At 43.8% G+C, this 26,873-nt stretch overlaps 1 protein-coding gene, 1 long non-coding RNA gene and 1 other non-coding gene across 5 annotated transcripts; 2 read left to right on the forward strand and 1 right to left on the reverse strand.

Moving 5' to 3' along the window:
• Positions 1-72: 72 nt before the first annotated feature.
• Positions 73-25,837, reverse strand: TRNAU1AP (tRNA selenocysteine 1 associated protein 1). 3 transcript variants are annotated; one of them, XM_077898862.1, is made up of 9 exons: positions 25,697-25,837; positions 25,082-25,179; positions 16,572-16,671; positions 15,906-15,958; positions 14,146-14,277; positions 12,730-12,849; positions 9,168-9,330; positions 8,944-8,977; positions 73-949 (listed from the first exon to the last, which is right to left on the reverse strand). In XM_077898862.1, the coding sequence occupies exons 1-9, from the start codon at positions 25,721-25,723 to the stop codon at positions 813-815; spliced, it is 864 nt and encodes a 287-aa protein (XP_077754988.1). In that variant the 5' UTR covers positions 25,724-25,837; the 3' UTR covers positions 73-812. The 3 variants fall into 3 exon arrangements, with proteins under 3 accessions (XP_077754988.1, XP_077754990.1, XP_077754989.1); XM_077898864.1 differs by lacking the exon at positions 14,146-14,277; XM_077898863.1 differs by lacking the exon at positions 12,730-12,849.
• LOC144314567 (uncharacterized) lies at positions 12,114-17,972 on the forward strand. The gene is made up of 2 exons (XR_013380454.1): positions 12,114-12,301; positions 15,127-17,972. It is a non-coding gene; the product is annotated as an uncharacterized LOC144314567 (long non-coding RNA).
• Positions 17,650-17,749, forward strand: LOC144315033 (small nucleolar RNA U13). Its single transcript, XR_013380849.1, has one exon. It is a non-coding gene; the product is annotated as a small nucleolar RNA U13 (small nucleolar RNA).
• Positions 25,838-26,873: the final 1,036 nt, after the last annotated feature.

Raw genomic sequence — 26,873 nt, forward strand, 5'->3', positions numbered from 1 at the left:
CATACCATTACAGTGTCCATCTTTCCATAAAAATAGGTTGACCTCTCAGGACAATATGATCAATTCCATAACTGCCATCGTATATAATATATCCTTTAATAGGCCTGAAAATTCAGGCAGAGCCTAAGACATGTCCCCTAAAACATCTGAAGGCTTTTTCTGACTTAAGCTATTTATCTTAAGTTGTCCTTGTTGTGGCCCTTCCCCGATATACAATTTCCTGTTGCACAGAAGTAGGGAAGTTCTGATTTTCCACATGGGTACTGGAGAAATTCATACCCATCAAATGAAATTAAGGTCAAGAAACAGGTGAGCCAGGTACACAGAGGTCACAATTAAGACCCTCAACATGGGTTTGTCTGAATTGCTCTGGGAGCATGCCCCTAAGTCTAAAGCCTTCTAGTCTAGATTTAGCTGGTTCCATGCAACTTCCTTCCCAGCTGGAAATCTAGCCTGCAAACTTGGGGGGGCGGTGGGGGGAGCTCTGGGTTAAAAAAAAAAATCCTAATCCACTTTTATTAATAACCCCAAACTCTCCTTTATCTCCAAGAGAGTATAGATAACTCAGCCTGGGAAGTTGTTTAAATACAATTAGAACCTTGCTCAACAGTGCACCCTGGTTTTCAAACTGGGAAGGCTGATGGGCAAATGAAGGCAGCGGTGTTGCAGGAATGTCAATCTCAGAAGAGTTGATTACTAAAATCTTACAAAACATTTCCAGAAGGGTAAAAGTTCTTCCAATATTACTGTTAAAAAGGAGTCTCTCATCTCCTTCACACAGTCCATCCATTTCGGCTTGTCCTCTGTCCTGACTACATCATGGCAGGGATTTCTGAAGATACGCTGTCCAGGGGCTGCCAGTGACAATCCATAAGGGCATCATATAGTTCCTCACTCTGCTCCATGAACTCCTTGTTGGCCTCTGTCACATCCAACTGCGGCATGGGATCTGCAAGAGAAGTCAGGGTGGGTTCAGGGCACCCAGAGAAGCACTCCAAGGCTTGGACTCCATTCCCTCCTCCCAGGGCTTCCTGTTCCCCACACCCAAGTTCCCTGTCCTTTGAGGATCAAAGTAGAGTCTACTTAGAGAATGCAACAGTAATACTCAAATAATGGTGGCTGTTAGTCCATCTCGTATCTCTGGACTTTACATGCCCTGGCTTTCCTAGTGTGGGCCTTCAATTTTGGGTTATGGAAATCTGATCAAAACTACGAAGTCCAAAAAAAAAAAAAAACAAAACCCTATGAAGTCCAGAGCGCTATTCTTCAAAGGGAACATTATAGAGCAATGAAAATGAGCCTCGGCTGCATTCAACTTGGTGGATCTCACAAATGGTGTTAGTAATTTACCAGGATGCGCACCGAGTAATGTATAGAATTGTCAAGTCACTATACTGTACACTCGGAGCTAATAGACCTATATGTTAACTATAGCAGAATTTTACTGAAAAATGATGTTGAATGAAAAAAGGACAGTACATACAGTACAACTGCATTGTATGAAGTTAAAACAGGCAAAACTAAATCATGTTACTTAAGGATGCAGATCTAGGTGGATAAATGGTTATCACAAAAGTCAACAGTTTTCCCTAGCAGGGTTGTGACTGGGAAGGATAGCTTCTGGAGGCTGGCAATGTTCTCGATCCAAATAAAGGTTTCACAAGCAATTGCTTTATAATTACAGAACTGTATACTTGTTTTACATACTTTTCTGTATACATTATTTTTCACAAAGAAGTTTTAAAACTCCTTAATCACTATGACATAACCCTTTATAGACTTTTACTTGTAGTCTTGTGTTGGTTTAAAATGCACACACACAGGGCAGGGCGCCTGGGTGGTTCAGTCAGCTAAGTGTCTGCCTTTGGTTCAGGTCATGATCTTGGGATCCTGGGATCAAGCTCTATGTGGAGTTTCCTGCTCACCAGGGAGTCTGCTGCTCCTTTTCCCTCTGCTGCTCCCTACTACTTGTGTTCTCTCAAATAAATACGTAAAGTCTTTTAAAAATAAAATGTACAAACATAACCATTCATTAAAACACTTATTTTACAATTAGAGAAATTAAAGAGGACCCAACAAAATAGACATCCTGTGTACAATGGAATATGTTGCTTAAGATAGCAATACGCCCCAAATTGATCTACAGATTCAATGTAATCCCTTGTCAGCTGCTTTGTTTAACAAATGGAGAAGCTAATTGTAACTTAGATGGAAATGCAAAGGATTCATAATAGCAAAAAAAATTTTGAAAAAGAACAAAGTGGGCAGCCTGGGTGGCTCAGCGGTTAGTGCCGCCTTCAGCCTGGGGCATGATCCTGGAGACCCTGGATGGAGTCCCTTGTGAGGCTCCCTACCTGGAGCCTGTTTCTCCCTCTGCCTGTGTCTCTGCCTTTCTCTCTGTCTCTCATGAATGAATGAATGAATGAGTGAATAAATCTTAAAAAAAAAAAAAGAAAGAAAGAAAACAAAGTTCAAGGACTTCTCCATTTCAAAAACTATTACAAAGCAACAGTAATAAAAACTGGCAGTGGCTTAAGGATAGACATGCAGATAAATGGAATAAGTTTTAAGAGTCCAAACCCACGGTATAGATTTATAGTAAGTTGGTTTTCAACAAGGATACCAGACAACTCAATGGTAAAGAACGGTTTTTCAACAAATGGTGCTGGAACAACTGGAAAAGCACAAAGAATAAAGCTAGACTCTCCATACTTTACACAAGAATGAACTAAAAATGGTTTAAAGAACTAAATATAAGAGCTAAAACTCTAAACTTTGAGAAGGAAACAGGCGTAAACAAGCAGTACCTTTTAGATATGACACCATTTAAGCACAAACAAAAGAAAAAATAGGATTTCACAGAAATGAATGTTTGTGCTTCAAAGGACATTATCTAGAAAGGGGAGTGATACCTCATGGAATGGGATAATTTATAAAACATATGTTTGATAAGGAACTAGTATCCAGAACAGAATATAAGGAAATCTTATAATGCAACAATAAAAAGACAACCCAATTTAAAAATGGACAAAGGGCTTGAATAGACATTTCTCCAAAGATCTACACACACACACAGCCAATAAAGATACGAAGATGTTCAATATCATTAGCCATTGGGCATCCCAGGTGGCTCATCAGTTTAGCGCCGCCTTCATTCAGCCCAGGGCCTGATCCTGGAGACCCAGGATCAAGTCCCACACCAGGCTCCCTGCATGGAGCCTGCTCCTCCCTCTGCCTGTGTCTCTGCCTCTCTCTCTCTCTCTCTCTCTCATGTCTGTCATGAATAAATAAATAAAATCTTAAAAAAAAAAAAAAAACCATATCATTAGCCATCAGGAAACTGCATATCAAAACCCCAATGAGGGATCCCTGGGTGGCGCAGCGGTTTGGCGCCTGCCTTTGGCCCAGGGCACGATCCTGGAGACCCGGGATCGAATCCCATGTCGGGCTCCCGGTGCATGGAGCCTGCTTCTCCCTCTGCCTGTGTCTCTGCCTCTCTCTCTTTCTCTGTTACTATCATAAATAAATAAAATTAAAAAAAAAAAAAAAACCCCAATGAGATACAACTTGAAGCCCACTAGGATGGCTGTAATAAAATTGAGTAACAATCTACTGGTGAGGATGTGGAGAAACTGCAGCCCTTGTAGGAATGGAAATGGCGCACTCATTTTTGGAAAAGTTTAGTGGGAATGGAAAATGCTGCAGCCCTTTCAGAAAACTCTGGTGGTTCCTCCAATGTAAAGAGTTTGCCATATGATCCAGCAATTCCACTCCTATATAATGAAAACTTATTTATGTCCCCATAAAAACTTACACATGAATGCTCATAAGTAGTATATTCATAATACTATAAGTGGAAACAACCCAAACATCTATCAATAAAATGGATATCCACAGAATGGAATGTTGTTTGGCCATGAAAAAGAATGAAGTAATGACACACTCTACAACACTATGGTTAAGTGAAAGAAGCCATTCACAAAGGACCACACATGATATACAGTTCCATTTATTTAAAATGCCCTGGTGCACCCAGCTGGCTCAGTCAGTAGAGATGCAACTTTACTTTTAATCTCAGAGTTGAGTTCAAGCTCCACATTAGGAGAGAAGCCTACTTAAAAAAATTTTTTAGGGATGCCTGGGTGGCTCAGCGGTTGAGCCTCTGCCTTTGGCTCAAGGCATGATCCCGGGTCTAGGGATCAAGTTCCATGTTGGGCTTCCTGCATGGAGCCTGCTTCTTCTTGTATCTCTACCTCTCTGTCTCTCATGAATAAATAAAATATTTTTTAAAAAGTTTTTTTTTAGGGCACCTGGGTGGCTCAGTGGTTGAGCATTTGCCTTTGGCTCAGTTCATGATCCCGAGGTCCTGGGATTGAGTCCTGCATCAGGCTCCCTGTAGGCAACCTGCTTCTCCCTCTTCCTGCGTCTCTCCCTCTCTTTATCTCTCATGAATAAATAAAAACCTAAAAAAATATATTAAAAAAAAAAAACCCCGCCCAGAATAGGTACATTCAGAGACAGAAAGTAGCTGAGCAGTTGCTGGGGGCAGGAGGGGCTGCATGTGGAGAGGGACTGCCACTGGTCTGGCCACTGGTCACAGGAATTAGTGGTAATGGGTACACAGCTGTGTGACCCTTCTAAAAACTACTGGAGGGCAGCCCCAGTGGCGCAGCGGTTTAGTGCCACCTGCAGGCCAGGGTGTGATCCTGGAGCCCGGGATGGAGTCCCACGTCAGGCTCCTGGCATGGAGCCTGCTTCTCCCTCTGCCTATGTCTCTGCCTCTCTCTCTCTCTCTCTGAATAAATAAATAAATTAAAAAAAAAAAAAAACTACTGGACTGTATGTGTACCTTAAAAGGTGAAATCTGAAAATAAATAAAAAGGGTAAAGTCTGTTATGTGAGTTATATTCCAAAAAACAAAAACCCTAACGGGGCTTTTACTATGTATCTTATTTTATACCTGGCCCTTTTTTCACTGAAAACATTTCCCTATGTCAATACTTGTAGAAAAAGACCAAGGGAAAAAAAAAAAAGACTACATCTGTTTAAGAAATCCTCTATACACATTCATCTGGACCATTGATTATCATTTGGGGTAAGATCTTTCAAGGTAAGGGATACCTGGGTGGCTCAGCGGTTGGGTGCCTGCCTTTGGCTCAGGTCATGATCCTGGGATCCAGGATCGAGTCCTGCATCAGGCTCCCTGTGAGGAGCCTGCTTCTCCCTCTGCCTATGTCTCTGCCTCTCTCTCTCAGTCTGTGTCTCTCATGAATAAATAAATGAATCTTAAACAAATAAACAAACAAAAAAGATCTTTCAAGTAAAATTACTGATCCAAAGGATATAAACATCATAAAAACTGTAATATAAAATAAAAAACTGGGGCAGCCCAGGTGGCTCAGTGGTTTAGTGCCACCTTCAGTCCAGGGCGTGATCCTGGAGACCCATATCGGGCTCCCTGCATGGAGCCTGCTTCTCCCTCTGCCTGCGTCTCTGCCTCTCTCTCTCTCTGTGTCTCTCATGAATAAATAAATAAAATATTAAAATAAATAAATAAAATACTAACTTTTTAAGAAACACAGTATGTATTTTATATATATAAATTCTTTAAAAAATATATGTATTTTTTAAGATTTTAAAGTAATCTCTACACCCAAGTTGGGGCTCAAACTCACAACTCTGAGATCAAGAGCCAGCCAGGCACCCTAAGAAACAAAGTATATTTGAATTTAAAATTGCCTATTAATAGTGTGATGGTTAAATTTTTATGTGTCAACTTGGCTAGGTTCTAGTGCCCTGTTTGGTCAAATACCAGTCTAGGTATTGGTGTGAAGGTATTTTATATATGTGATTCACATCTGTAATGAGCTGATTTTAAGATTATCCTTCCGGTGCCCAGATGGCTCCGTGTTAGGTATGGAGCCTGTTTAGGATTTTCTCCCTCTGCCCCACTTCCCCATGCAAGTGCTCTCTCAATAAATAATCCTCAATAATATGGGTGGGATGGGATGCCTGGGTGGCTCGATGGTTGAGCGTCTGCCTTTGGCTCAGGGCATGATCCTGGGATCCAGGATCAAGTCATGTCGGGTTCCTGGCGGGGAGCCTGCTTTTCCCTCTGCCTGTGTGCATCTCTGCCTGTCTCTCACATGAATAAATAAAGTCTTTAAAAAAAAAAAAGATCGGGATCCCTGGGTGGCGCAGCGGTTTGGCGCCTGCCTTTGGCCCGGGGCGCGATCCTGGAGACCCGGGATCGAATCCCACATCGGGCTCCCGGTGCATGGAGCCTGCTTCTCCCTCTGCCTGTGTCTCTCTCTCTCTCTCTCTGTGACTATCATGAATAAATAAATAAAATCTTAAAAAATAAAAAATAAAAAATAAAAAAAAAGATCTATATATATATATATATATGTGGGTCTCATTATCATTTGAAAAAAAAATTTTTTTCATTTGAAAATTTTAAGGCCTTAATTTTGGTGAGGTTTCCCAAAGAAGGAATTCTGCCTCAAGACCATAACATAGAAATCCTGCCTGTGTTTCAAGCTTGCTGGCCTGCCTTACAGATTTACACATCCTATATCCTACTGGTGATATAGTACAGATCGCCTCTGATACAAACAGCATGTTTAAACTTTTTTTTCTTGTGGTTTACAGGCATGTGTGTTTCTTTTGCAAATTATTTCCAGCTTTCTCACTACTCTTAAGAATCTGTTTCCTCTTCCAAACCAGTGCCGAATCTTTTCATGTAAGTCCTATGCCTATTTCTGCACCCAGAAGGATCTTTTCTCTTGGAATTTTAATCTAATTATACAAAGGTTTGAGCATTTACAGAAGCTCCCTATGGAAACTATAAGAGAGCCTGACCAGTCTGGTTTCTCCACTAAGCATAGGTAACAACTTACAGGAACAGTTTAGGAAAGAGCTCGATCAAGGGCAAGCATTTGTGTACGCTGAAGTCCACAGATACATATACAATAGAGCATCCTTCCTCAGTCTGAAGACAGGGCCTGATGAACCATGGCTCACGGAAGCCAAGGAAGGGACAAAGAAGAGCAATGCTCCCTGCTGTGGCCCCGCTGGGTGGTTATTAGGTTGAACTGGGCGGGAGGCTGTAGGACTCAGTGGTAAAAGCACTCCAACTGAGGCAAGACAGCAGGGGTTCCAGGAGTGACTCCCATCAACCTTTAACAAGTAATTTGAATCCTTTACCTTATTTTTTTTATTCAGTAAAACCAGAATAAATTGTACTTACCTCAAAATAGTTGTGAAGTTTAAATGCATTAATAGATGTAAAACAGGAAAAAAAAAATAGATGTAAAACAGGGCCTGCACATAGTAAAACCTCCATGACTTAGCTATTATTAACTCCCCAAACCTCAGTTTTCTTTTCTGTAGATTGGGGATTATAATGGTACCAATCCACCATCATAATGTTGAAAGGTAGCAGGGCCTGGCACAAAATACGTTTGGTATTAATATATTATATTAATAGATGAGAAAGAGACTGGAAAATTCTAATTCTAAGGAGTTACACAAAAATATTATAATCAGGTTAAGATTAATCTGCTCCTGGAGGGAGAAGTCAGAGACTGAGCATAGAAAGTCAGGAACTAAAAAAAGAAAAAAAAAAAAGAAAGTCAGGGACTCCTGGCCTGATTCAGCATCTAACTCACAGGGTGTGCTTGAGCAGAGCACTTGGGTGGCCAGTTCTCCATGTGTCAACTAGAGCTCCTGTATTTTGCTGGCCCACCTCCAAGGACACTGCTGTTAGAGACAGATGACAGCATGTGTATACAAGTGCTTTATTACTATTTTTTAACTTTTACTTTATATATATTTTTTTAAAGAGAGAGTATGCGTGTGAAAGCAGGGGGTAGGAGGAGGAGTAGAGGGAGAATCTTAAGCAGGCTCCATGCCCAGTGTGGAGCCCGACGGGACATGGGGCTCAATCTCATGACCTAAGCCGAAATCAAGAGTCAGATGCTTAGCTGACTCAGCCACCCAGGTGCCCTAAGATTTTATTTTATTTTTAGTAATCTCTGCACCCAACATGGGGCTTGAACTCACAACCCCAAGATCAAGAGTCACATGCTCCACTGTTGAGTCAGCCAGGTGTCCTTAAATTTTACTTCTTTAAAATTTAACATCTATTCAGAAACATATTAAAATTATTTTTCATAGTTTTTTTAAAGATTTTATTTATTTATTCATGAGAGACACAGAGAGAGGCAGAGACATAGGCAGAGGGAGAAGCAGGCTCCATGCAGGGAGCCCGATGTGGGACTTGACCCCTGGACTCCAGGATCATGCCCTAAGCCGAAGGCAGACGCTCAACCAGTGAGCCACCCAGGCGTCCCAAACCTTAGAAATCCTTTAAGTATTAATGATCTCATTTGAAAAGTCATTTGTTTAAAGATTAGCAATTCCTTCAGTTTTACTTTCCTTTTTCTTCTGTTAAATTCAGTAAAAATGACAATAAATGCTTTTAATTAAAAAAAAAATATGTCTATTATATGTAGCAGGATCGGGGTGATTTTCAATTTCTTCTTAAGATGTTACCATATTTTCCAAATTTTCAATCATAACTATTACTTGAGAATGAGGGAAAAAATGTAATATAAAATATAGAGAAAAAAATTAAAAGGAGATAAAAAAATGAATTTTATAAACTATCAAACAAACATAAGGCAAGAGATATGCTGGACATCTACAAGTGGGGATTGAATGTCCCACATCTAGGAAGTGACCGGCTCGGTCCCCTGTCGAGCTGCTTCCTCTAGGCTCCCTGGGACTGCGCACACATCTCTGGAGGACACACTCACTTCTTACTATAATCATGCACGTGCTAGTTCTCATTCCTCTGCATCTAGCTAAAGGCACAGTGGCAGCCACAGAGCAATCACCTGACAAAGGAAAGAGGAGTGAGAAAACAAACTTCCTTCTTACCTTCCAACGCATCATCCCCAACTTCTTCGTATGTCTGCCAAGAGACCAAAAAGAGGGTAAGAAGCAGCATAAATTCCTGGCCCAAGACAAGGAGGCCTTATTTTTGACAAAGAGGTCACTTCATCTTTCCTCATTTCTTCTGAAGCCCAAGCTCCCATCCTCACTAATCCCGTGATGGAGGAAGACATGACCCAAGAGGACCAGATCTGCCAAACCATGGTTACCTGCATGGTGCTCTGGGTGTAGCCATACTGGGGGTAGCTGTAGCTGTAGCTGCCTGTGTTCTGGTCATAACCCCATTGGGCGTAGTAATTCTGGTACTGCTGGTAATACTGGTTGTAGCTGTAACTGTACATCTGACTATACTCCACTGGCTTCACACGGCTCCTGAAACAAAGAAAGAAGCAAAAAATAAATGAACACAGGCAAACATTGCCATCACATGGCACATCTACATGGCCAGGGGCTGTCCGGAGTGCTTCCTGCAGATTAACCCATTTAATCCCCACAACAACCTGATTCAATAAGAATACACTTATTCCTATTTTTACAGATGAGGAAACTAAAGTCCAAATAGGTCACATAATTTGTCCAAAGTCACAGAGATCCAAACCCAGGCAGTTTGGCTCCAGAGCCTAGGTTTCAGAGTCAGGGGTTTTTAACGGTCTCTTATCAAATCTTGTCAGTACTAAAAAAAAAAAAAAAAAAAAATATATATATATATATATATAATAACCATCATCATCATCATCATCATCATCATCATCATCATCTCGTCAGTACTGACTTGTCTTCTTCTCAAGATCCAGGTTAGGGGGTGGGGGAGATGACTGTTTTTCTGCCAGCCACAAAGGCTCAGGTGAACATGGCCTGAAAATTTTGAGTATAGGATGATCCAGGAAACATTTCAAACTACAAAATGTCTAATCACCTCTTTCCCCCAAAGATGAAGTGTTCCAGTAGCCTTATCATCACCACTATAGTCACAGCTATTGTTTATGGATTAGGTACTCAGGATTTGGGTCCACTGTTTTTCATATACAGGCTCCTATTTTAAGTCCTGTACAACCCTATGACAGAGCTATTATTCCCATTATACAGATGAGAATACTGAGCCTCTAAAAAGGTTAAGTGACTCACCCAAGGCCACCCAGGACTGGAGCCAAAACCCCAAGACTCATTTCTGAACACTACATCATTACATACAGCACCTGTCCTGACAGATACAAGACATCTTGCCAGGCTCCTATACACGTGCTGCTGAAGTGAGCACTTGCCAGGCTCCTATATCCTGAGCTCACCAATCAGGGCTGAGGCCCAGGCTCAGTGGATAGCTTTTTTCTTGCTAACCACTTGCTACCCCAGCCACTGCCAACCAAAGACAGAATGTCAAGCTTGCAAAGGATGCATTGCTTTCAAAAATACACAAAACCATGTATGAGTAGGCTTATGAGACAGGCCTGGGGTCTGAGCAGAAGTCCTAGACGAGAGAATCAGAACAACATGGCAATGCGCTTCCAGTCATCATACTCCAAAAAGCCAGATTCGTAAGTGCAACACAACGTGCAGGAGGCAGAAGCTCAGACCACCATGCCAGGTGGTTTATAAAGAGAATTATAACTGTCACATGGTGTGGAATGCGCCTGCGTCCTCATGACTGGTGTATTCTATTTCCATGGTGAAGCCAGAGACGAAACCAAGTCATAAGCAGGAGTTGAACCACCACAGCAAACCCTGTCACAGGAACCACAAATTCTCAATGTCTGAACGAGCTCTTCACAAGCTCCTTTTGAGTTCAATGTCTACATGGTGAGCAGGACTTGGCCAGAACAGTTAGACAATTCCACGTCTGACTGCCTTAGCACCACTTCCTGATGGGGAGGCTAGGCCCTCTCCCTGCCCAGTGCAAGGCTGGAAACTACTAATGTTCCCCTCTGTGACTACCCCCACCATGTTTCCAAGGAGTCTGCTACCCTCCTGATACGTTCACGTAACTGAAGGGGGTCTCCCTGGCCTGGGTTTGCACATTTCTATTCTTTCTCCACACTGAGCTCTCACAGATGAACTCTCAAAGGAACCTCTCACTGCCCTCAATTCCTAGTGCTTGATAGCACCTCCCTAGACACAGGCACCAAATTCTGACAACAATGATCAACCAAGAAATGGAACAGAAGTAACCTCCTTGCAGAAGGGACTTTGTTTCTCTTTTTTATAGCTACAACTCCAAACTCTAGGTCAGAGCCTAAGAGTTTTAGGGAATCAGTCACTGTTGATCAAATAAATGGTAACACATCAGAAACCAACACCATCAATTATCAGAGGAACTGCAGGCTACCCTGCAGCTGTTAAAATGTATTATGAGGATTGTGCAGCTATGTGGGAAAGGGAAGGTATATATAAAGAAAACCAGGGGGAAAAAGAATGAGCACTATTATAATTAAAAATGAATAAATAAATAAATAAAATAAATAAAGAAATCTACCACATGTAAATTGATCCACACGGAGTGTGTGTCTATATCTATATATTACAGATGTTTATGGAGAAGCCTGGAAGTCAGAAATCCTAACAGTCATTTTAGAGTAATGAGGAAATTTTTCTTTTAAATATTTTCTTTAATGGTTTTATATAGTGGAGTTTATTGGTATTTTTTAAAATATTTTTTAAAATATTAATTTATTTGAGAGAGAGAGAGAAAGAGAGCACAAGCAGGGGGAGGGGCAGGAGAGGGAGAAGCAGTCTTCCTCACTAAGCAGGGAGCCTGATGTGGGGCTTAATCCTAGGGCCCCGGGATCATGACCTGAGCCAAAGGCTCAGGCTTAACCGACTGAGCCACCCATGCTAGTGGTTTAGAACAAATGACTTATATAGTACTATAAAACAAATAACATTTTGAGGGGAAAATCACGCAGGCTGACCTCCATGTATTGAATCCAGCCAAGCAGCAAAGAACCTCCAAATCTTTTGCTGCTTTGAAAAACCTAGCTATATGAAAGTCCTGTCCTAAGAATGTACCCTTCCAACCCTGGCATGGAATTTCTCAGCCTTGGCATTACTGACCTGGGGGCAGAACAAATAAGTCTGTTGTGGGAGCCATCCTGTACAGTCTAGGATGCTTAGTAGCATCACTGGTCTCCACTCATTAGATGCGTCTAGCACCTCCCCACCCAAGTTGTGACAACCAAAATTATCCCCAGGTGTTGCCAATATCTCCTGCGGGATAAAATTGTCCCCAGTTGAGAACCACTGCTTCAAGCCAAAGGACAGAAGATTCTACGCAGAGAATAGCTGTCTTCTACTGAGTGAGAAACTTGCTTGGAACTGTAAGGGAAGAAGGGCTTTCCACCTGGCAACACAGGTAGGATAGTGATGTATGTAATATTCTGTAATGTTTGGATCATTACCTCTTAGCCATTCTCATAGCTAAAATTGGATATAATTTTCTTTCCTTCTCAATTCTTATTAATTCTGTGGATAAATTTCTAACAGTGACACTGCTGGCAAAGAGCAGGAACATTAAGTATGCAGAGACCAAATGCCTGCTCAATACTGCTACCAGCAATGTCTGAACATGTTTGCCTTTGCTGGTCACAGCTCTGCCCCAACCATAAACTTCCAGAGGGGCAGGGTTATGCTCGCTCGTCTTTAACGAAAGCCTGGCAAATAACAGGCCTCCCTGCAGTCTCCCATCCGGGATGTGGAAGCTCCAACAATCAAGTGGATGAGGAGCGTCCAGGCGGGCATCAGTCCAGAGGCCCTCTATCTTCCCGCCAGCGCAGCACTCACGCTTTGGGGATTGCCACGCTCAGCCGCACTGGTTTAGACCCCAGGCCGACCGCTCCCTGGCATTCAGTCAGAGCTCGCTTCTGTTCCAGTTCATCTGTGAATTTCACAAAACCATAGCCCCTGCAGGAAACAAAAGCACACACCCTATTTAGATCACAAATGTGATGCAGGTGAAGTCTAAGAACGGAGGAGCGGGGGAGTCTATCAAACTCTGCAGGAAGGGATGAGAGTCCCATCAATAGAAATCCGCCGCCGCCGAGCAATGCAAATACTCCAGCACTGCAGGATCCTGAGACTGGAGGAACCCCCACTTTAGTTCACCATTCCCCTCCACACCTTCACTGATGGGATCCTTCCCGAACAGTGGCTTCCCTCCCAATCCACCGGAAATACTGTCACCATCATCATGGTAGCAGTGGTGGTAGTACCAGCTGTAGTTCACTGAGCAAAATTTTACCACATCCGCCCTGTAGAACAGGTATCACGTTAGGCAATGGGGCTCAGCAATCACAAGCAGACAAGCTTCTTGCTCTGAGGGACTCATATTCTCTAAGATTTTATTTATTAGACAGGGAGAGAACACCCATGCGCACGAGTGGGGGTAGGGGCAGAGGGGAAAGGACAGGAAGAGGGAAAGAATCCCAGTAAACTCCACGCTGAACCCAGATCCTCTGAACCCAGATCCTTGCTTGGAGCTGGATCTCCCGACCCTGAGGTCATGACCTGAGTTGAAACCAAGAGTAGGTCGGAACCAAGAGTCAGACACTTAACCAACTGAGCCGGCCCAGCACCCCTGGACTCATATGTTACTTGGGAGATCAACAAATGATAGCTAACATTTCATGCATACTTATTTCCTAGGGGCTCTGCTGAGCATTTCCCCAGGCTTATCTCTTCAAACTGCCCAAAGATTAGATAAGAGTAGTCCGCATTTTACTGAGAAAAAAACCAAGTTCAGAGGGATTTAATCACCTGCCCAATATCATTGTAGAAGCAGGATTCAATCCAGGTTGTGAGTTTTTAACTCAAGCTGTGCTTATAGCTATTACTCTGATCAAGAATAAGCCTTTCTTGCGGTTTCTCCACTTTTGAAGTAACAGTAATAAATAAAATGGCAAACACCTCTCAAGCATACCCTATCTGCTTTATTTACATCACATCATGTAATCATTAGGTCAGCCCTGTGAGCAGGCACGATTAATCTGCATCTGTTGTACGGATGAGGAAATCGGGTCAGGGGTTGGGTAACTTGTTTACTGTAGTATCCCTAGCCAGTACTGGAGTCAGGATGCACACCACAGTCTGGCTCCAGAGCCTGTGCTCTTAACCACCGTGCTACCTGGCCTCACTCTAACGCCTCCATCTATGACACAAATGCTGGAACAAGGTGGGCATCAGTAACAGGTAAGGCCTTACTTAGACACGCCTGTCTGGTCCAAAACCACCTTGCCTCCTCGACAGGAGGGGTAGACTTTGACGAAGAATTCATACAGCATGCCATCATCCACATCTGGGGTCAGGTCCCCCACAAAGAGGGAGTACTCAGGGCTGAGAGGAGAGAACAAGATTCAGAGACAGACACCAAAACCTCTGTTCTAACAAGCTCTTCTGGCTCACTTTAAGAAACCTCTCCTGGGCCTTCTCAGGGAACAGCACATCTGATGGGTCCTTAATTTGTTGCATTGGCAGTCCTGGCAGAAGTGTTGTGGAAGCAGCCCCCGTCCCAAGTGCTTAACCCACTGAACAAAACCTGTCTGGCTTTAAATATTAGAAGAGTGCAGGTGGGGGGCCCTGATCAGAGGTCCTCCAGAGAGAAAACTAGACACTCTGTATCTGCTGCAAATGTTTTAAGTAATCTCTATGCCCAATGAGGGGCTCGAACTCATGACCCTAAGATCAAGAGTTGTGTGCCCTACCAACTGAGCCAACCAGGAGCCCATCACTGCATGTTTTTAATTCAAACAGTAAAAGATAGATAATGAGAACTGGACCTTATCTCCTAAGAATGAAAGCATAACTAAAATGAAATATGTCAACTTTTAGAACATAGGTCAGCAAACTTTTTCTGCGAAAGGCCGGATAGTAAAAATTTTAGGCTTGGTGGGACACCTATGGTCTCTGTTTTTGTTTCCACATCCTTTAAAAGCATAAAAACTATTTTTAGCTCATGGGTGATACAAGTCAGGTCACATTTTGTCAACCTCTGTTCTAGAAAAATTATTAAAAAAAAAGTAAACTCATTCTTAGTTCAAGTATGATACATATCCCTTGTTTAAATCAGAATACACAAAAAGACAAAGAAAAATATAATTACCAATTTCCCAACAACTCAAAAGTAATCACTACGAACACTCTGTTTTATATTTTTGTCTTTGGCTTCTTTTTTTCTTTTTTAAGGTAGACTCTACCCCTCAGCATGCAGCCAAACGCAAGGGCCTAACCTCACAACCTTGAGATCATGACCTGAGCTGAGATCAAGAGCTGAACACTTAACCGACTGACCCATCCAGGCGCCCCTGGCTTCTCTTTTAGAATTTACAAAACTCAGGTATGACTCACTTGTTTTGTTTCTAGCATTTTTTCATTTTCAACCTATCACTAACTTCTTAATGTGTCTTTATTTGCTACAAAATGACATATTAATGGATATATAGTATTCCAATTAATGAACATACTGTCATTTAAGCCACTTCTCTATCATTAAATTATTTGGTTTCCCAATTTCTCCCATTATATGTAACATTTCAATGAATACTTGAGGCCAATCTTACACACATCCACATATAAATTCTGAAGTAGAATTAGGGGTCAGTGGGCACAAATCCTTTTAAATCTCTTATACATTGTTTTAAAGCTTTTGAAGAGCACCCTGAAAGAATCGATTTATGTTGCTACAACAGGTCAATTCTTATTGAATGAAAAAACATCACTACTGTGGTAGTAACAGGGCAGAAGGCAGGACCAAATATAGAGAAGACATGGGACTTGACAAGAAGCACACAGGGCAGGTCCACTAGATGAAGAGGATAGAGAGTCATCCTTCAGGAGGAAGGCAAAGCAGACTAACCTCGGCCCCCCAACCTCCTTTTAGGTAGTGACCAGCATAGTGATGCATCCTGTCTCTATCCAGACATTTCCTGGGGCTTGGAGCTACCTTGGGACTATCCCGTACTTACCTGTTATCTGGTTGTTTCCCATAAGTGGCATAATTCAGCTTAAAACGTTTTGCCTAGAAATTTAAAAACAAACAAACTAAAACAGAGAAAGGTGTTTCAAAAGTCTAACAATATTTGAAAAAAACTGAAATAAATTACCTTGGCCAAAACATCTCCCCCTCTCTAAGCCTCAGCTTTTTCTCCTGTATAAAATGAGGGGGTGGCACGGATGACCGCTAAGGGCATTGCCAGCTCCATGATTCTATGAGCCCAGGTGTGCCAGCGTGATGCAGCTGTAAGCTAAGTAACTGTGGGAAGAGCAGAATGTAACTCTCTTGAAATGTGTCCTCACTGCTGCCAGCCTGTTCTATTTTCTCAATCAGGCAAGAGGTCTAGAGTTTCAAGTCTTCTGTTAAGGGAGGCAGCGGGGCAGGGTGCAAAAAGCACGGATTTTAGAGGCAACCAATCTTCAGTTTGTGTCCTGCCTCTGCCACTTACTATTTGTGCTGCCTCAGACATGTTACTCCACTTCCCTGAGCTTCAGCTTCCTGGACTGTCAAAGATAACGATGCCTACTGTGCAGGGTTGTTACAGGATTAAATAAAGTGAGGATACAGCAGGGATTCAAAAAATGAGTTATCGATGACAATAAAAATGGGAACATCATCATTATCCAAGTGTCCTTACAGGTGTGGCTCCCGGAAGGGGTTTCCCATTAATTTTATGCAAACACTTCTCAGCTGTGGCCAAATCTGCAAATTCTACAAAACAGTAGCCAGCTGGGATTCTGGAAAGAAAGCAAACAAGAGGAAAAGAATGGTTAAAGATGGGATTCCTAGGTGAGACTCAGCCCTGGCCTGAGGAGAGGGAAAAATATTTTTCTAATCAGAGCCTATACTGTTTGTGTTCCCTGCCCTATTCCAGTTCAGAACTAACATACAAACCTAAATATAAGGAATGCCCATCTGGGTCAGTCTCAGACTCAGCTTATTTATGTACTGTATCATCTATGAAGTACTTTTTTTTTTTAAAGATTTTATTCATTAAAAAAGGCAGAGACACAGGCAGAGGAAGAAGCAGGCTCCATGCAGGGAGACCGATGTGGGACTCGATCCCGGGACTCCAGAACCACGCCCTGGGCCAAAGGCAGGCGCTAAACTGCTGAGCCACCCAGGAATCCCATCTATGAAGTACTTTTGCCAAAAATATTTAAAACTTATTTGAGAGAGAGAGCACGTGCATGCACAAGCAGGGGGAGGGGCAGAGACTTGGAGAGCAGGAGACTCCTTGCTGAGTGCGGAGCCTCATGATGACCCTGAGATGATGACCTGAGCCAAAACCAAGAGTCAGATGCTTAACCTATTGAGCCACCCAGGCGCCCCTAGGAATCAAACCCTTAAATCTAATGTCCTGTTTATAGGAAACATTAGGGACAGAACAAGTAAAACACCACCATAAGGAAGCAAATAAAGGCAGATCCCAGGGGCACCTGGGTGGTTCAGTGGTTGAGCATCTGTTTTTGGCTCAGGGTGTGATCCTCGGGTCCTAGAATGAGTCCCACGGTCAGTCTCCCTACAGGGAGTCTGCTTCTCCCTCTGCCTATGTCTCTGCCTGTCTTTCATGGATAAATAAAATCTTTAAAAAACAAAAAAACAAAAACAGATTCCAGAATGTAGGCCCTTATGTAAGACAATTAGTCTCACCTCTAAAAATCCAGGGTTATGAGAAAAGGAGTGTGAGCTTTCCTACACTTAGACAGGAAGTGATCCTTTTGTAGTTCATAAGTGTGATGACTCAGTGTTTATACTGTTGTGACATGTACCTCCCTCAAACTCTTACAACCATGGCACACGACCTGCCTGACATGAAAAAAAAAAAAAAAGATTAAAAACCACTATAAAACATATTCTGAGGCATCTGGGTGGCTCAGTCAGTTAAGCCTCCGACTCTTGGTTTCAGCTCAGGTCATGATCTTAAGGTCCTGAAATCCAGCCCCGGGTAGGGCTCTCTCCTCAGCAGGGAGTCTGCTTCTCCCTCCCTCTCACTGTGTACTCCCACTCTATCAAATAAATAGAATCTTTTTATTATACTTTTTTTGTCACATAATTGTCCATCTATCCATCCCTCTACTTACTTATCCTTATTTACTGATATATTTCAAAATTGTAGATATTGATATACTTCCCTCAATTACTTCAACAGGCATTTTATTCAATTATTGTTTACAATTCTTTCTTTCTCTCTTTTGGTTTACAAGCAATGAAATACACATGCAATGAACTACACAAATCTCCTAGACACTGAGTTATTTTTACTACACATAAATTTTGTACATTCTATAATTTTAAATAAATGGAATCATACAGTAAAAGGCTTCTTCATTTAGCATAATGCTTTTTTTAAAAAAGTAGGCTCCAAAAAAAAAAATAAAATAAAAAAAATAAAAAAAATAAAAAAATAAAAATAAAAAAGTAGGCTCCACACCCAACACAGGGCTTGAACTCTGGACCCTGAGATCCAGAGTCACATGCTCCACCAACTGAGCCAGCCAGGTGACCCTTCATTTAGCATAATGCTTGAGAGTCATTCATTTGTTGTTAGATTACTAGTTTGTTCTTTTTATCGCTGAGTGGTATTCACCAATATTTATCTATTTATCTATCTGCGGATACCTGGGCTGCTTGCAATTTTTGGCCATTGTCATAAAGCTGCTATGAACACTCTTTTCAAGTCCTATTTTTAGTGGATAGAAGTTTTCATTTCTCTTAAGTAAATACCTAGGACTAGACTTGCTGACTCATAGGGCAGATGTATATAAGGAACTGCCAGACACTTGCCCCCAGCAGCTATACCATGTTTTAGTCTCATCAGTGATGAATGAAAGATGTGGGTGCTTCACATCTGACTGCCTTCTTTTTTTCTCTTTGAATTTAAAAAATTGTAGTTAAATATATGTAACCTTGGGGTGCCTGGCTGGCTCAGTTAGTAGAGCATATGACTCTTGATCTCCAGGTTGTGGGTTTAAGCCCCATGCTGGGTGTAGATATCACTTAGAAATAGAATCTTCAGGGCATGTGAGTGGCTCAGTGGTTGAGCATCTGCCTTTCGCTCAGGTTGTAATCCCAGCATCCGGGGATTGAGTCCTGCATTAAGTTCCTACGGGGAGCCTGCTTCTCCCTTTGCCTATGTCTCTGTCTCTCATGAATAAATAAATAAAATATTTTTCAAAAATCTATGAAAAGGGAAGCCTGGGTGGCTCAGCGGTTTGGCGCCTCCTGGGAACCCGGGATCGAGTCCTGCATCAGGCTCCCTGCTTGGAGCCTGCTTTTCCCTCTGTCTGTGTCTCTGCCTCTCTCTCTCTTTCTCTGTATCTCCCATGAATAAATAAATAAAATCTTAAAAAAAAAAAAAAAAAGATAGTTCCAAATCTTATTTCAATAAAGTAGAAAGTGTTACAGAATGTGTTTTCAGGGGCACCTGGGTGGCTCAGTGGTTGAACATCTGCCTTTGGCTTCGGTTGTGATCTGGGGTCCTGGGATTGAGTCCTGCATCAGGCTCCCAGCAGGGAGCCTGTTTCTCCCTCTGCCTATGTCTCTGCCTCTCATGAATAAATAAAATCTTTATTTTTTTTAATTTTTATTTATTTATGATAGTCACAGAGAGAGAGAGAGAGGTAGAGACATAGGCAGGGGGAGAAGCAGGCTCCATGCACTGGGAGCCCGAAGTGGGATTCGATCCCGGGTCTCCAGGAACGCACCCTGGGCCAAAGGCAGGCGCCAAACCGGTGCGCCACCCAGGAATCCCAGATAAAATCTTTAAAAAAGAAAAAGAGAGAATTATCTCGGGTTTTCTGTCTACAAGAGCAAAAATAAGAGATATTTAGGCTAGCATGATCTACCAGTCAGAAAATCTGTTCCTAGAATGTGCAAATAAAAAGCCAGTGGAGACAGTATGTAGAGAACTGGGGGGATGGAGGTACCAACTCTAAAGAGGAGGGAGCAGCAGAGCCCTGGCTTCTCAGGGAAAGGATAGCACACTCTTGGCTCTCCCTGAGAGAAGCTCTTCATCCCTGCCCTGGGCTGCAGCCCCTCAAACCTCAGGATGAAAACTGGGGGCCCGGTGGACTAGGGCAGCTCTACCTGAGACATTCCATGGATGGGCACAGGGTTCTGAGACTGCTGATCAGACCTGAAGGCTCAGAGTCAAGGTGTGTTAGTGGCCTCATGCAGCAGGGGGAAACCCCTCCATGGCTCACTCTCACCATATTTTCTTCCATACTGCTGCGTGGGTGCTTATCCCTTTCTTTTTTTTTGTTTTTTTTTGTTTTTTTGTTTTTTTTTTTTGCTTCTCCCTTTCCACCTGTCCTGTCACATCCTGGCATCCCACAATCCAGACAGGGACAGGTAATGAGTTCTCTATGTCTGTCTTGGAGTCACTGAAAACTTCCACTGCATTTCATACAGAAAAACTTACAGAGATAGGCCAGTGGAAATGCGTGTCCTTGACAATTTCAGAGAACAGGCATGGATCTATATAAATATGCTCCTGTCTTGAGTGTTCTACTGCTAGGAGCTTTGAGGAAGTTGGTTAGCAGTTACTACCTGGTGTGGTGCTGGTTTTTCCTCTGTCCCTCCACACTGTATATATGTATGTGAATGGCCTCACGGCTTCCCTGTTTTTTCTCATTTCATAAAATGGTTGAAAGACGAAGGAAAAGAAAGAAAAGAAAAGAAAAGAAAAGAAAAGAAAAGAAAAGAAAAGAAAAGAAAAGAAAAGAAAAGAGAAAAGAAAGAAAAAGAAAAAGAAAAAGGAAAAGGAAAAGGAAAAGGAAAAGGAAAAGAAAAAGAAAAAGAAAAAGAAAAAGAAAAAGAAAAAGAAAAAGAAAAAGAAAAAGAAAAAGAAAAAGAGGGATCCCTGGGTGGCGCAGCGGTTTGGAGCCTGCCTTTGGCCCAGGGCGCGATCCTGGAGACCCGGGATCAAATCCCACGTGGGGCTCCCGGTGCATGGAGCCTGCTTCTCCCTCTGCCTGTGTCTCTGCCTCTCTCTCTCTCTCTGTGACTCTCGTAAATAAATAAAAATTTTAAAAATAAAAAGAAAAAAAGAAAAAAAGAAAAAGGAAAAGAAAGAAGAAAGAAAGAAGAAGGAAAGAAGGAAGGAAGGAAGGAAGGAAGGAAGGAAGGAAGGAAGGAAGGAAAGAAAGAAAGAAAGAAAGAAAGAAAGAAAGAAAGAAAGAAAGAAAGAAAGAAAGAAAGAAAGAAAGAAAAAGGAAGGAAGGGAGGGAGGAAAGAGAGAAGAGAAATAAAAGAAAATCGTTTCTTAGGTAGGAAGCTGCTTTTGGCCCCTCTGACCAACATAGTAGTCTTGAAGCATTCTTAGCCCACGTGACTGATTAACTAAACCTTTGACATTTAAAGATCATGCATTCTTTCCTAGAAAAAACAGAAAACTTCTATGTGTCACCATGCTCTCCTACACCACTATGGGCATCAAGGACGCAAATCCTCTTGCACAACATCTCCCCATCCCTGAACCAGAGCCCACTGCAATACCTCCAAGCACTGTGATAACATCTGTTGCTGGCACCATTGAGACTGCACGTAGTCAAGAGTTGTCATACACCACTGCATTCCCTTAACTGATTAACTACCTTAAATCACTTTAAAAATCTCTGGGCCAGGAAAAAACTTGGAATTAGCTTTTGGACAAGAGTCTGCCTTCTTCCCAGGCCTCCTGAATAAAGCTCATCTTCTTTTTCAATCAAAACTGATCTCTGGGAGGGGGTGGAGCAGAATCAGGAGGAAAAAAATAAGAAATAAAACTCTCATCTCTAGAATATTGGCCTTTGCAGCTACAGGCAGCCGAGCTTGGGTTTCAGTAATAGGTACTGGGATTCTGAATACACAAAGGTTTACCTGTCAACCAAACAGCCAGAACTGACCACACTTCATCTCTCTCATCTATATTTTTCAACCATTTGATGTTTTAGCAAGCTGCTTTAGTAGAGTTCCTGGCAGAGTAGCTGCTCAGTAAACACTGTCAAATTGATTTTAAAAATTCTTTTTTTTTTTTTTTTAAGATTTATTTATTTATGATAGACAGAGAGAGAGAGAGAGAGAGGCAGAGACACAGGAGCAGGCTCCATGCCAGGAGCCTGATGTGGGACTCGATCCCGGGACTCCAGGATCGCACCCTGGGCCAAAGGCAGGCGCCAAACCACTGAGCCACCCAGGGATCCTCAAAAATTCTTTTTCTAACTAAAACCCTAAGGAAAACTAAAAACCCTTCAGGAGAATGAAGAATGTAGAGGCAATATAGCACCACTATCTCAAAATATTCTCTGCATTTTGTTTTGCTTACATATTTACTGTGTCATTAGAATGCAATTTTTTTTTTTTTTTTTTTATGATAGAGATTGAGAGAGAGAGAGAGAGGCAGAGACACAGGCAGAGGGAGAAGCAGGCTCCATGCTCCGGGAGCCCGACGTGGGATTCGATCCCGGGTCTCCAGGATCGCGCCCTGGGCCAAAGGCAGGCGCCGAACCGCTGCGCCACCCAGGGATCCCCAGAATGTAATATTTTTTTTTAATTTATTTTTATTTTATGATAGTCACAGAGAGAGAGAGAGAGAGGCAGAGACACAGGCAGAGGGAGAAGCAGGCTCCATGCACCGGGAGCCCGATGTGGGATTCGATCCCGGGTGTCTCCAGGATCGCGCCCTGGGCCAAAGGCAGGCGCCAAACCGTCTGCGCCACCCAGGGATCCCCATTAGAATGTAATATATATAAACTCCATGAGAAGAGGGACTGTGTGTCTGGTTTGTTTCAGCCATGTACCCAAGGAACCTAGAACAATAGCACATAGTACTGTTTCTAAAAATAACGTTTTAAGTGAATGACATAAGAGTTAAGGGCACTCATGATTTTAAATCTTGGCTTGTCATTTATTGCTCTGTAAACTTGAAGACAGTTAAGAAGCTTCTCTAATAATAGTATTTAGCTCAGACGTTTTTGTCATTAAAAAATACAATTTACAAATTAAAAAATGGGGATCCCTGGGTGGCTCAGTGGTTTAGTGCCTGCCTTTGGCCCGGGCCATGATCCTAGACTCCCAGGATCAAGTCCCGCATCAGGCTCCCTGCATGGAGCCTGCTTCTCCCTCTGCCTGTGTCTCTGCCTCTCTCTCTCTCTGTGTGTGTGTGTGTGTGTCTCTGATGAATAAATAAATTAAAAATGTTTAAAAAATAAATTAAAATTAAAAAATGATTTTAGGGGCACCTGGCTGGCTCAGTTCATGAAGCAGGTGACTCCTGATCTTGGGGTTGTGAGTTTGAGCCCACATTGGGTGTAGAGATTGCTTAAAAGTAAATTTTTTTTTCTTAAGATTTATTTATTGGAAAAAAAAGATTTATTTATTGGGGCACCGGGGTAGCGTCTGACTTAATTTCAGTTCAGGTCATGATCTCAGGACTGTATGATTGAGTTCTACATGGCGCTCCACACTCAGCAGAGAGTTTGAGACTCTCTCCCTCTGCCTGCTGTCTCTCCTCAGCTCGTGCTCTCTCTCTCTCTAAAATAAGTAAATCAATAAATCTACAAAAAAATAGTATCTTAAAAAACTTATTTTTTTGAGAGAGCACACGCAAGGGGGTTGGACAGGGGAGACAGAGATAATCTTTTTTTTTTTTTTTTTTTTTAAAGATTTTATCTATTTAGGATCCCTGGATGGCTCAGCTGTTTAGCGTGGCCTTCAGCCCAGGGCGTGGTCCTGGAGTCCTGGGATAGAGTCCCACATCGGGTTCCCTGCATGGAGCCTGCTTCTCCCTCTGCCTGTGTCTCTGCCTCTCTCTCCCTGTGTCTCTCATGAATAAATAAATACTATCTTTAAAAACAATTTTTTAAAAAAAATATATTTGACAGAGAGAGCATGAGCAAAGGGAGGGGCAGAGGGAGAAGCTGACTCCCCGCTGACCAGTGAGCAAAGCACAGGGTTCAATCCCAAGACCCTGAGATCATGACCTGAGCAGAAGGCAGACATTTAACTAAGTCACCCATTTGCCCCAGAAAAAGATAATCTTTTTTTTTTTTTAGAAAAAGATAATCTTTTTTTTTTTAATTTTTTTTTTATTTATTTATGAGAGTCACACACAGAGAGAGAGAGGCAGAGACACAGGCAGAGGGAGAAGCAGGCTCCACGCACCGGGAGCCCGACGTGGGATCCGATCCCGGGTCTCCAGGATCTTGCCCTGGGCCAAAGGCAGGCGCCAAACCGCTGCGCCACCCAGGGATCCCAGAAAAAGATAATCTTAAGCAGGATCCACACCCAGCCAAGAGCCCCCCACTGCAGGCTTGACCTCAGGGCCCTGAAATCATGACGTTAGCCAAAAATCAAGAGTCCAGGCTTAACGACGGAGCCACCCAGGCACCCCCACCAAAACATGATTTTAAAGTGCCTACTGCCTAGCAGATCACGATCTGTTTATATTTATAGAGAATTTTCCATATGCCAGACACTGCTTTAAATGCTGAATGCGGGGACGCCTGGGTGGCTCAGTGGTTGAGCATCTGCTTTTGGCTCAGGTCGTGATCCTGGAGTCCTGGGATAGAGTCCCGCATCAGGCTCCCCGCACGGAGCCTGCTTCTCCCTCAGCCTGTGCTTCTGCCTCTGCCTCTCTCTCTCTGTCTCTCATGAATAAATAAAATCTTAAAAAAAAAAATAAATGCTGAATGCGAATTAACTCATTTAACCCTCACCATAACTCCATGAGGTCTATAGATGGTGTTATGATCTCCATTTTCATAGTCACGGTGAAATGGAAATGGAGAGGTTTAGTAATTTGCCCAAGGTAGCACAGTAGACATAACTTTCACTCTGGCTCTAGGGTCCAGTCCTTAAGCAATGGGCAGCCTGGGTGGCCCAGCGGTTTAGCGCCACCTTCAGCCCAGGGCGTGATCCTGGAGACCAGGGATCGAGTCCCGCGTCTGGCTCCCTGCTTGGAGCCTGCTTCTCCCTCTGCCTGTGTCTCTGCCTTTCTCTGTCTCTCATGAATTAAAAAAAAAAAAAAAATGTTAGCATCTCTAACAGTCTATTAACTATTATGAGGGGTTGGAAGCCCCGAGTTGTCCATGTTTACATTCTCGAGAATGACCGCAGCACGGTCTATAAAGGGACAACCGAGAAGATCGAAGGAGAAAAATGTACCCAGTGAGGCGGTTTCGGATAATTTTGACGCTCATCACCGTCTCCCCCATGGTGGCAAAGGCTCTGGAGATGAAATTCTCATCCATGTAGGGCTCCAGCTGCGTAAACACAAGAGCAGGGCAGTCAGGGTAGCGTCCGGGCGCCTCGCGGCGGTCGGGGCCGGGCTGCGCGCGGCTGGCGGGGGCGCGGTGAGGGGAGCGGGGCTCTTCATCCACTCGGCGGCCCGAGTCCCACCTCCCACGTTCCAACGTTCCAATCCTTTGCCTCCCTTCGCGTCACACTTGCTCCCTGTGGGGAGCCCCCTCCCTGGATCTAGGACCCCTAACCCTCCAGTCCACGGGCCACAGCAGCCTTCAGCCCGTGGGATTCTTGCCGTTCCATCCCCCCGGGGCGCCTCCCGTTCGCTTCCAGGAACGCAGGCGAGAGGCCAGAAAGCGCCCTCCTCAGACTCCGTCCCTTCACCTAGATTTTGGGACGCGCCTGTGTCACCCAAAGGGCCGTCCTCCCCGTGCACTTCCACCCTTCTGGGATTCGAGGACCCTGCCCCTTCACTCTTCCTCCCCCGGGACGCCAAGACCCGCCCTCCTCGGGCCCGGGCACACCGGCCTCACTCACGTCGCCCATCCACAGGCTTGCCGCCATGCCCGCAGGCCGGCCGGGACTCCGCGGCCCGACGAGGCCCGCGCCGGCGCCACACCGCGGGGCGGGAGCCGCCAGGGAGCATGCGCCTCCGCCGCCCTCTGCGCACGCTCCGAACCTTGGCGCCCAGGGCCGCGCCGGCTCCGGCCGCGCCGGGTTTTGCCGACCACCCGGCTGGTGGGGCGCGGAACTCCCGGCTCCCTGGGGGCGGAGCCAGCGGGAGTCCGCGGAGCGGGCGGGAGCGGGCGGGAGCGGGCGGGAGCGGGCGGGGCACACGCTGCGCCGGCCTGGGGTTGCTCGGCTAATTGGTTTTCTCGGGTTTCTTTCTGATCATGTTTTCAAACACACACACTTACATTTAAAATTGCAAAACTAATGTGTGCTCATTGTAAAAACAAAAACTGAAAAACCCTGCAAATATATGCACACTAAAAAAAGTCCCCAGGAAGATCCAGTTCCACTGTGTGACCTTGGGCAAACCCGGACAGGTCTGCCTCAGCCGCCCCCTCCCCCGCATCCCATTTCCCAGTTTGCGAAACGTGAAATTTTTTGTTGAAGTTGGATGGAATTCTTCCTCCATCATTCCTGTACATAGCCCTGGGGTGAAAAGGGGGGGGTTACGGGGCGTGTAAATTGGAGCAACCCTATCATCTCATCCAAGCAATCCCCACGTCCTGTCACTGTTTTCCAGAGTCCCATAGCCACTCTCTAAATGCAAACCTCCAGCTCTAATTTGTCCCAGAACAATGCCCTGTCCCTAGAAGGCCCTCAGCAAACAGGATTTCAATGCCTAGGTAATGCCGGCAGGTTAACCCCAAGTCAGGGACTGTCCCAGGCCAAAGCCTCACTTTGACGCCCATTTCTCAGAATGGGGAGCTTCTGTGAGTAATTTTCAACTTTAACAGGGACGCTCATGCCGACAGCTTGAAGATGCCTTTCTGGGGCTCCCTCTTGGCTGGTGAGCCACTCGGGCCCTTCCTTACCAGTTTTTACCTCCTAAATTTAGGGCGTTGGGCCCGGAAGTCAAGTGCTTACTGATTCAAAAACTTGAGATCCAACCAACAGCTGCCACATTTCCAGTTCATCCTACTTATCACAGCAGTGTAGTTGTCAGGGCGCTTTGGCTGTCAATTGCAACAAACGGAGCACCAAT

Source organism: Canis aureus, chromosome 5 (genome assembly GCF_053574225.1).
Source record: "Canis aureus isolate CA01 chromosome 5, VMU_Caureus_v.1.0, whole genome shotgun sequence".
Taxonomy (NCBI): Eukaryota; Metazoa; Chordata; class Mammalia; order Carnivora; family Canidae; genus Canis; species Canis aureus.

Coding starts and splice junctions, on each gene's coding strand:
- TRNAU1AP (XM_077898862.1), bottom strand. CDS start 25,723: ATGGCGGCAAGCCTGTGGATGGGCGAC. Junction 25,180..25,696: donor CAAGCCTGTGGATGGGCGAC/GTGAGTGAGGCC, acceptor GTGTTTACGCAG/CTGGAGCCCTACATGGATGA. Junction 950..8,943: donor TGGGGATGATGCGTTGGAAG/GTAAGAAGGAAG, acceptor CTTCTCTTGCAG/ATCCCATGCCGCAGTTGGAT.